The sequence below is a fragment of the Taeniopygia guttata genome, chromosome 1A (genome assembly GCF_048771995.1).
Source record: "Taeniopygia guttata chromosome 1A, bTaeGut7.mat, whole genome shotgun sequence".
Lineage (NCBI taxonomy): Eukaryota > Metazoa > Chordata > Aves > Passeriformes > Estrildidae > Taeniopygia > Taeniopygia guttata.
In genome coordinates this window covers 51939550-51950383 of record NC_133025.1, presented here as the reverse complement: position 1 = coordinate 51950383, position 10834 = coordinate 51939550, and the positions used below count along the sequence as shown (strand labels likewise).

General features: G+C 44.7%; 1 protein-coding gene across 1 annotated transcript; it reads right to left on the bottom strand.

Moving 5' to 3' along the window:
• Positions 1 to 431: 431 nt before the first annotated feature.
• Positions 432 to 10354, bottom strand: RTCB (RNA 2',3'-cyclic phosphate and 5'-OH ligase). The gene is made up of 12 exons (XM_002199553.6): positions 10125 to 10354; positions 9959 to 10037; positions 9394 to 9461; positions 8158 to 8257; positions 6930 to 7086; positions 6172 to 6328; positions 5064 to 5223; positions 4570 to 4745; positions 3910 to 4098; positions 3319 to 3429; positions 2515 to 2634; positions 432 to 1486 (listed from the first exon to the last, which is right to left on the bottom strand). Exons 1-12 carry the CDS (start codon positions 10215 to 10217, stop codon positions 1379 to 1381), a joined length of 1518 nt encoding a protein of 505 aa, XP_002199589.1. The 5' UTR covers positions 10218 to 10354; the 3' UTR covers positions 432 to 1378.
• Between the last annotated feature and the right edge of the window lie 480 nt (positions 10355 to 10834).

Here is a 10834-nt window from a genome sequence, read left to right as displayed (position 1 = left end):
TGCCTTCTAAGATCCTGCACTTAAGGGGATGTTTCATCAAAAGGCACTGCAGCCCATCAATCACTACCTGCTCCCCCTACACGAGTCCTTGGCAGGGCTCCACTCTTGCTCTGGGGCGCTGTTCCCTGCAGCCGCCCTCTTGTGCCGGCATCCAGCCTTGCAGGCAGGCGCCTTCCCCTGTCCAGCGAGGTGGGCTCAGCACGGCCGGCAAGCACAGGTCACAGACATCCCACTCCTGTCAAAACCGAGCTGGGAAAACAGCACTGCACTGCCCTCCTTGTATCCTGCAAAATTTCTGCCATCTGCACATTCTTTGCAAGATCTATCATCTGAAGTCACAAAACGCAACGCGTTTCAAGCTCGTGTACGGCTGAAATGTCTGTTGTCTGCTTTCAAGTGCACGGAATAAACGACACAGATACACTGCCACATCCATCTTCCCGTTTTATTGTAATCCCCCAAAACGATCCAGTGGGGATGGTCAGCTTCCCCTCCAGCCTTGGTTAATGAATGTAAAAGAAACACACTAAGTCCCATCTCATTGAGCCTGACCCTGAAATTGGGCTCCCTTAAATCAGAGCTGAGGGGCACAGTGAACAGCATTACCCAACCCAACTTTCAGATGCTTAGAACTTTTTAAAATGTTGGATTAGCACATCCCTAAGTTACAACTTTACTAGGCAAACAAAACTCTCAAGGCAACATACTCAGTTCTGCTCAGCTTTTCCAGAAGACTGTGGAATGCCTACTTGTCCTGAGCCAAGTTCACCAGGTGCTGTGTTAAATGGGAGAGGCTGGGGTAAGACTGTCTCTCAAACTAGCTAGCCCCTCTCAACCTGAGCAGACTACTCCCAGCTCCAGATTTCCTACCCAATTGCCACAAAACATGTAACAGTACAGACTGTGCATAAAGGCACCTGCAGACAGGACAGCCTCTCCATGCCCACAAGTCCATTACCCTGTCTATCAGAGTACTTCCACATGCAGAAAGAGCTCCAGGCACACAGGTGTGGTGACAGCAGCTCTGGTCCATACACCACCTTCACTGATGGAGGTGGTCTTGCAGCACAGCACTTAGTGACAACTCAGGTAGGTCTGAAGTCTTGCCTGAGCAGGGAAATGGAGGAAGGACTGCATATAAAAACCAAGACTTACTTATTTCTTTGCCCCGTCCTCACAAGAAAAGAACACCATGTAACAAGGAGGAGGGGCATTCATTATGGCTAGGAGTGGTTAAAAATAGGTGTATCCTCAGCTGTTGTGTTTCCAGAACAGGAATGTGATATTTGAGCATCCTACAGAGTCCAAGAGGTGTGGGAAGATGATAATTCTAGTCAGTTTTGTGTAAGGCCTGGAGACATGGGTGCCTTGTCGGCTCCTAGCCTTTTATAACAGCAATAGGTCTCAGTTTAATGGCTTTCTTGCTGATGCCAGCTTCGTGGCAGGTGTTAACCACATCAGTCACGTTCTTGTAAGACTCTGGTGCCTGGAGGGGGGGAAAAAAGAAAAAAACTATAAACAACTAATAGTCACAGGAAGTGAGGTGTAGGCTTTTGAAATCCACTCTTCACAAAAATAACCATATAAATGGAGGGTGTAGAAGTAGGTGAACATATTGAGAATCTGTCCACCTTATGTATCTAAGAAATCTGTAACACACTTAGCTTTCCAAATAAACTCTCATCATATTTCAGATAAAATATTAATTATTTTAATCCAGTTTTTCAGATAATGAGTTCCCTAGCATGTTAGAATGGCAAGCCTCATTATCTAGTAGGAAGTGACTCCAACTTCTTATTTACAGGTAGCCTTTAGGTTTTATCTTCACAGCTCCTTAGTGACAGCAGTCAAGGTTTAACTCTAGAGTTTCCCCCTCTGGCCCCTATTCTGACAAGGAAACTGCTCTTAAATACAGACTTTAATGTGATCAACATATTCATATAACACCAGCACCCAGAAAAGCATTGTGCCAAATGAGTAATACTTTTATGAGTGAGGTTCTGAACAGAAAAGGCATGCTCAATGTTAATGAAGAGGAACTGGAAGTCATAATATTCAAAGTTCTCTGACCATTCAGTTCTCTTCTTGAGCAAATACAGGAGCTCATCTTAAAAGATGATCTTTCAAGCTGCTTCTAATCTACATGAAAGCTGCAGTGTAAGGTAAATTTAAAGCAGGGAGAACATCATTCAAGAAGAAAATCCATAAAACATAGCTACTTTTGTAGATGCTCACATAAAGATAGCAATTATCCCTATCACCAGGCAGAAGAAGAAAAAACATACCACCCCAAATCCTGTCAATCAGGCATCACCCCTTTCAGCATGCTTTTAGGATAGAGACCACTTCATATAATTTTCCAAAAAATTTGACAGCTCTATCAGAAATCACACAAGCTGCATATTTAGAGTACTGGCAATTGCTTAGCACTGCAAAAAATCAGGTCAGGGAGGGTCATTCAGCCAGGGAGCAAGACCCCCTTTTTCTTCTAAGATAATGAAGTACTGAACTCACTTCTTCCATGACCAGTTTGGGAGAAGCAACACGGATGGCAATGCCCATGTCAGCCAGTTTGTCCAGTACGTCCTGGAAGTCCAAGTTACGCCGAGATTTGGCTCGAGACAGTGCACGACCCTAGGCCAACAGTTTTGTTAGTTCTGTTTTTTGCAGCAGTTTGGAAAAACAAAACTCTTTTGTATAAAAGAAACCCATTACTGCATTATAAGCAAACACAGAATGACTGAGAGCACAGACCACAGTAAACCCCAACACAGGAAAATAATTTGGCCTTCAAATCACAGGCTCCTACAAAATCACACCTCTGGTATGACGGCTAGGAAAGTTACATTTGTGTAACACACTCGTCTGCAAGTGTCTTTTTACCCAAACCAAACAGTATTCAGGACTCGGAATTTACTGGAAGATGCTTCCCTTCCTCAATCATTGTCTCACACTATGAATAACAGGGGAGGAAGTACCCTCTAAATCCTGAGAAGTTTTATATATAGGCAGCCTCAGCGCAGTTAACCACCCTCGTTAGTTCAGAGGTATCAGAATTTTGTAAAAGAAGCTTATTCTCCACATCTTCATCGTAACATCTGACTTATAAAAAGCAGTATCCCCTAGATTTCTGCAAAAGTAGTCCCAACTACTCAGTAGGAGACAAACACTTCTACCTTGCAGTTCTCCTGGGTAGGGACTACTGGCAAGGCTATTCTCTGCTTGTATGACCAACAGAGGAATCACACATTGGATGACCCTTCAACAACTGTGTTCTCTGGGTGACAGTCTCATCCCTGAAATAACTTCTTGACTTACAGCTCCATGGCAAGTAGTTCCAAAGGTCTCAGTCATGCCTTGCTCTGTGCCAGTGAGGACATAGCTACAGGTGCCCATTGTGCCACCAATCAAAACGGGCTGTCCAGTCAGCTGTGGATGCAAAGCATTCATTCATAAGAAAAAGCTGAAAAATCTCATCCTTAATAGAAGTCTGAGAGCAACTGTGTCTCCAGAAAAGGAAGTCAGATTAACATTCCTTGAGAGCATCCCTGGTTGTCTCAGGTACCTAGAATCAAGGATTCTAGAAAACTAACTGCACTGAAAGATGCAGACCAGTAGATCAAAAGCCTTGTGTCCAGTAGACAGACAAGGCAAACCACTGAATCCTAAAGTCCATAAAGGACTTCTTCCCTTTCATGTTCTTCGAACCATTTTGGGTGTGGAGCAGAAGGAGGAGCTCAGTGTCTCAAAGATCTAACACACACACAAGCTGAATACTGCAATCCCACCAGGGTTTCAGTGCAGCTACCTTAAAAAATTAACTCACAGCATTTAGGTATCTGTTAGGGACCCTAGAATTGTCTGATTAATCCAGAATTCTCTATTTCCTTCTCCCAAAGCTAAACTTACTTGATAATCAACAGCAATAAGAGGATGGTGAGGAGGGAAGGCCCTGGTTGATCCCTTTCTGTGCACCAGCAGAGTCCGCTCCTTTCCATCCACTACGTGCTGCTCCACTTTGGCAATGTTGTGAGACACATCATAGATAACGTGCATGTCAAGGTCATCTGGCGTTGTGTTGAAGACTTTGGCGAAGGCCTAAAAAGAGAGCAAATCAGGATGTGAGATACAAGATCATCACAATTCAGCCACAGGGGAACAGAATACAACAGTGTTGAGAATGACAGAATTGGACTGCATAGATTGTTTCTCTGCCCACTGGCAGCTTCCTGTTGTAATTCAGTCAGATATCAATTAGGCAAATTTGTGCAACTCTGAAAAGCCGGCTTTAGCAACAAAATCCCCAGTTTTCTTGTATCCTCTGTTTCCAGCTCAAGGCATTTTCAAAAATACTGCTTATGCAGCTTCTGCCAATACAATCCAGTGATGTTGAGAGGCTTTGGATAGATTGGCAAGACTGCAGCTTTGTGCAACTCTCCCCAGAAAAAAAAAACAAAACATTAAGAAACATAAAAATTAAATTAAGTTAAATAGCGCAACTACTCTTTGTTCTGTATGTCTGGGATGAAGCAGGAAAAATATCTGCATCAGAGACAACTCTGCTCCTACCTGTCGTGTTAGGAAAGTCATAGAAGAGCGGTTAACCCAGGCATAGTTGCCAGCAGCTGCCATTCCCTTCAGGTAATCCTGTCCCTCTGCAGAGGCAATCCTGGCACATGCCAGCTGGCGATCATTCACTATGATTTTGTCCCGTTTCATAGCTTTCTCCATAGCCACCAGTGCATCTGGGAAATAAACACAGTAAGTCTAAGTGACTTCTTCATTTTGCTGCAGTCTTTGAGATTAACAGGGGTGTCTGTAATTTATATCCTAAAACTGAACTCATCTGTCCAATGGTCAAGCCCAAGGCTATTTCTCAAATGCAAAAGCCAATCTGTGGCAGAACATTATCAACTATTTGCAAACAGATTACACCTGAACAAGCAATTCAGGATGCTCTCAGCAATTCACTGTAGAAATGCTCTTTGGTGTTGGAGTTTGCTGTCAGTGACAAGACCATGCCGAGCAGTTTGCCCCAAGTAGCTACACCAGTCAGATCATACCTGTGGCAACCTGGTGGCCCAGGCCTCTGCTTCCACTGTGGATCATCACGCACACCTGCCCTTTGTGGTCAATGCCCATTTTCTTGGCAGCATATTCGTTGTAAATCTCATCCACCACCTGGATCTCGGCGTAATGATTTCCAGCTCCCAGGGTCCCCAGCTGCCAATCACAACACACTGATCAGACGGGACCGGGAAAGCAGCCTTTGGCAGCACAGGGGAGAGCTACGGCAACAGGACAAATTGCTACAGCAAGGTTTTGGGTTTAGAAATGGTTTTTTTGGGGAAAAATATTCCCATGTAAACTGCAAGGAAGCAGAACACAGTAGCATCATCACTTTGCTTTTTGTTCAAATTTATAACTCCCTATGCTATTGGAACAAGACTGTGATTAAACAAGACGATCTACATACACACTGTGCTGCCACTTCATAAAGAAGTTACAACATCTTGTTAAGTAGATGTTCAGTAGATTAAAACAAGCTATTTAATTTCCAAGCCAAATTTTTTTTCAATTCTGTAACAGATGGTCGCTATTTTGGGGTTAAAATACTCTAATTTTGCACCACCTCAGTTAATGAAGAATAATATCAATTACTACCAAGATACAAGAAAGCTTTATATATGTGCTATTAGTATAGCCATCTCAAATTGTTCCACACAGAGCAGTCAGACACCATACATAGAATGAAATCCAACTCTTAAATTGTGATTCAGTTACGAGCTACTTCCATTTATTATTGTATCTTTTCTTGCCCTGCTATTAACTTGCTAAGCAAATACAGACGAAAGTTGAACATTAACTTGCCTATCCACTCAAAACAAAATACATTTGGACGTGGAAATGCCACCCAGTGTAACTTCCAGTACCAGATGTTAACAGATGAAAACCTGATGGCACCAGGGACCTTGGGTAAGCCCAGTATTATTCTCCTCTGTTGCAGCTCTGTCAAGAATTATTCAGAACTGACCTCACCATCTCACCTTTCCCTCTGCCCAGAAATGCTAGACAGAGCTTCAGGAAAAGACACAGAATTAGAGAACTACTCTCTAACATTTATATTTGAACCCTGGGAGCCAGCACAGCCCCCCTGAAACGTAACATTACCTGAGGCAGGCCCCTTTTCTTTGCCCTTGAAGAGACTTTGTTGGGGTCAGCCTGTAGCATTCTTCCATATTCCTCACAGTGCTCCTTGTCCTCTGCCCAGGCATAGCCCTCTCGGAGAGACCAGTCCACACCCATCTCCAGTGCCTCTTCCAAATCCCTGCAATCATCAACACATAAGATGATTATCCTTGGATATACTCAAAACTCCACTGGATATGGCCTTAAGCAACTTGATGCCTTTTTTTGTTAGCCCTACCTTTACATTTAGATCCTTCCCATAAGGAGTTGGATAAGATGACCTCAGAAGATCCCATCCAACCTAAATTATTCTATTATGCTATAATCAGCCCCCAACTCTCCTAACAACAACTCCAGCTTTTTAATACTTCATGAAAATCAAGCTCTACAAATATATTAACTTTTGGTACATTGTCATTTTTTCCTCTTTGCTGGCTGGAAAACATCCTATTTTCTATCTATAATCCTATTTCTCATCTGTTTCAAAAAAGACCTTTATGTTCATAGAAGTTTTCAGAAGAAATGAGAACCCAGCAAGAACCTTTAAGGGGTTTAAATGGGGGAAGAAAGAGCTGACTGTGCTTTGATGATTATGTCAGTCCAGGTAAGGCACATATGCAGAAAGATCAGAAAGCACTTTAGAATTACTTTTCCTTTCTTAAGTCTCCCACTGGCAAATCTTGCATCAAAAAAAAAGAGATGTCCTCTCTAGTGATGTGTGCACAAAGTCATTCTCTTACTTGGCATTCATGGGGATGACACCTTTGGAGCCGACACCAACAGGAATATGGTCAAACATAGCCTGGGCGAGCTGCTCTTTCACAGGCTGCACATCACTTTCATCCAAATTTGTCCGCAGCAAGCGGACACCACAGTTGATGTCAAAGCCAACACCACCTACAAGTGGAGAAAAAGCCATGTCAGGGAACATGTACTGAAGGCTGTAATCTCACTCCTTTTCCTGTGACAATACTGGAGAAGAAAAAGTAGAACTGCATTAAGCTTCATTTTAACAGATCTACATGAAGCCTCAGACTTCAAGACACAGCTGTAGGACTGCCTACAGAACTCTCCATTTACAAAGTTACTCCAGCAAGCTGACAAAGAGAAATGGACACAATTATAAAACACGTTGCCCATAGTAAGGAGAGAGAATGTTCCTGTTCTGCTGCCTAAGGTCAGAAGAAAAGTGACAGACCTTAGAATTGGCTCCCTGACATAAAATGTTCTTGAAAGCAACTGCCAAAAGTAAATTATTTTTTGAATCTCACTGGAATAAATAATAAATACTTGTAAAAAGTAATAAATACTTACAAGGAATACTAAACTTCAGTTCTTGGTGTTTTGCTTAACTCTTACTATTAATAACAATAAATTCTATAAGACAACACCAAATGTGAAAGATAACCATATCACCTTCAGTATGAAGGTTCTGATATTACTAACGTTAGAGGAGAGATACCAAACTAAGAGACCTTGGGTCCTGACTCAATCAGGAACACTTGAACTGATCAAAGCAAAACTGAAACATGAGTATCATCATTCATGACAACCACACAAGCTTCAGACTGTCAGTAACCAAAGATCTAAGTGTTTACTAAAAAGACAGACATACTGTATGGTCATGTTTTAAGCACAGAAATATCCTCAAAAGAAGTTTTCAAACTACTCAAAGGAACCAGTCAGTTCTTTATCAATCTGATGAAACCCCAAGGTCAAAGACTTCAAAACTAAGGGGTATCACAAGTCCAAGCTCCAAACTCAAGGGCAATTCTTCCTGTACTGTTTAGCTGCTCTCAGTGTAACTACCTGCTTCATAAAGAATAAAGAATCTAAGTGCAAGAATTAAGCACTCCTTAACTCCCTATAATTATCATATTTTTTGCTTTGTTTCTGAATGCAAAGTACTGTAAAGTCCTGTCATTTTGAAACGTATTTCTCAAAGCAGGTTGAGTCAGTCATCCTTACCTGGTGAAACCACTGCCTCAGGATCACTCATATCAAAGGCAGCCATGTTTCCAATAGCAAATCCATAGCCAGAATGGACATCTGGAAGGCCTATTGATCTCTGAAAGGCAATTTTAAAGCTTTATGAAACTCGATGCTGCAGAGTCGCCTTGGTTATACTTTGCCTTGTGGCAGTGGTGGTCATATTTGTGAACAAATATACCAAAAAAGGAATGGATGTTCAGATGTAGGTGAACACATTAACTCAGGTGAGGATCTACTCTCCTGCACTTACAGGACTGTCAAAAAAACCAGAGAGCAGATCTCTGAAACAAACACCCTGTGACACCCAGAAACTAGAACTTTTCAGTATCTATTAAAGTGCTACCACACACTGAAGTGAACAGTACTTTTGAATGGGACTCTTGGCTTCTTCTGCCTCTCCTTACCATCCTTACCAAGAAATCCTTCTTCGTTTGGACTTAAAAAGTTAAGATCTGAATAGGTAGATGATTGTAACATCTATTCTACAACCTACCAGCCAAAATTCCCATTTTAGAAGGTTGTTACTATTCTACTTTACTCCATTTTGGCCTGCCCCCTAAGGCATTTAATAGCATTATGGTCTGCCTTTTCCTGCATCCATAAATGCAAAACTTCTGCCAAAAGAGACAAGTAAAAAAATTGTTATTTGTTACTTATAAATATATGCAATATTGAATGTGAAAAGGAGTATTTCCACACTGTACTTTGCATTTCTTGAAAAGATTCACAGGTAAGCATTTTCTTCTTGCATCATTATATCTGATGCTTTGCTTCCAAAAAGGCACAGGACGAGGGAAGGCACAGTGTTGAATGCATATGAAGGCTCACTATTCACGAGGCCCGTAACAATAGTATAGAAAACAGTACCACCTCCTGCTCTCTCCACACTTCTCCATGTATTCCAGAGCAGAGGCAATTCAAAACCAACAAGCAGTTTGCATGAACAGTGGGGAAAGGTGGCTCAAGAAGGTAGTTGAAACAGCATGAAAAGCTCTATGTCAAAAGACAAGCAATGAAATAAGTGGCTACCTCCCTCTCTGACAATTTTGTTTTGCAGCCTGTCATTGAAAGCACTCCTTACCAAGGCACACACACTGCCTTGAGAAGAACTTTGGTACACACCACTTCTCATGAGAGAGTTTCCATTTGGAATGCAATAATCTCAGGCAAATGGGAACAGACAAAGATCAGATTTTTACAGCACACACTCACGTGAACAATGCCAGGCAATGCAGCCACATTCCCAATCTGTTTCATAGCAGGCAAGAAGCCACCCGCACCTGAAAAAGAATTTTTAAAAAAAGTAATCTGATAAGTTACCATAATAATCACAATGAAACACTTTCTAAAGAGACTGTTTAAAACTCTGGCAAAAAAGAAGTTGGCCACCAACAAGACTTCTAGTCGGGTACAAAAAGCACGGCGCGATATCCCGCGGCCCACCCGCCGGGCCTGCCCCGCTGCCTGCTGCGCTCTGGGCAGCCGGGAGAGATGTGCGGGGCGACGGGACAAGAGGACAGCTTTAAGTAGAGCCAAGAGAGGTTTAGGTTGGACATTAGGAGGAATTTCTTCGCGAAAAGGGTGATTACACATTGGAATGAGCTGCCTGGGGAGGTAGCGGAGTCAGCGTCCCTGGAAGCGTTCAGGGAGAGGATGGACGGAGCACTAAGTGGCATGGCGGTGTTCTGTCACAGCTGGAGTCGATGATCTCAGGGATCTTTTCCAAACCGCCTGGTTCTGTGTCACCCCCGGGGTGTCCGCTCCCCGCCGGACCCACCTCCACCGCGGCAGGCGTTGCGCAGCTCCTCGAACATCAGCTTCTCCAGCGGGTCGTTCACGTAGAAAACGCCCTCCACCTGCGGGGAGAGCAGTCAGCCGCCCGGCTCCGCTCGGACCCCGCGCCCCTTACCCCGACCCGGGCACCCCGGCCCCCTCCCACGCACACGCATGTTCGGCACGAAGCCCTTCTTGATCCGCCAGCAGTTCTTGTCGATCTTGTCCAGGTACTGCAGCTCATCGTTGTAGCTGCGGCTCATGGCGGCGGCGCTCCGGCTCGGCGGATCCCGGCGGCAGCGCCGGCCGGCGGCAGGAACTGACGCGAGCCCGCCGCGGCGGCAGCAGCGCACAGGAGCCGCCGAGGCTCAAACCTCCTCCCTCAGCCCTGCCTCCTGCCGCCTCCGTCTGTCCGTCCGTCCGTCCGTCCCTCCCGTGCCGAGGGCCGGCCCGGGCCGGGCCCGTCTCCCGCGGTGCTGGGCGGCCCGCGGCAGGCACCCGGTACCGCGGGCTGGGTGTGCGAGGGAGCGCAGGGGGCTGGGTTGTACTGGCTGCCTCCCCCTCACACCGCGTACGGCTTCTGGGCTAGTCTGTGGGGAAACCCGAAGTATTTTTTTCCAAGGGCCTGTGCGTGCTGACCTCCGGGGCAGAGTAGCTTTTCCCCTGGGGTATTTAGGCGGGACAGGCAAAAGCTGCCCGCACCCCATCGCTGATGTTTTCTCGGCTGAGGGAAACGTGTTGGGGAGGCCAGAGCCGGCTCCCCGTCCGGGTTTGGCCGAAGCACAAGCACCTATGCACTGTAGGGCTGGCATGGCCCTCTGCAGAACTGTGGTCACATTTGCACGATAATAAAGTACGGGGAAGAAAGGAGGAGAAAGAA

Coding starts and splice junctions, on each gene's coding strand:
- RTCB (XM_002199553.6), bottom strand. CDS start 10,217: ATGAGCCGCAGCTACAACGATGAGCTGCAGTACCTGGACAAGATCGAC. Junction 8,258..9,393: donor CATTGCCTGGCATTGTTCAC/GTGAGTGTGTGC, acceptor ATTGCCTTTCAG/AGATCAATAGGCCTTCCAGA. Junction 6,329..6,929: donor GTCATCCCCATGAATGCCAA/GTAAGAGAATGA, acceptor TGATGATTGCAG/GGATTTGGAAGAGGCACTGG.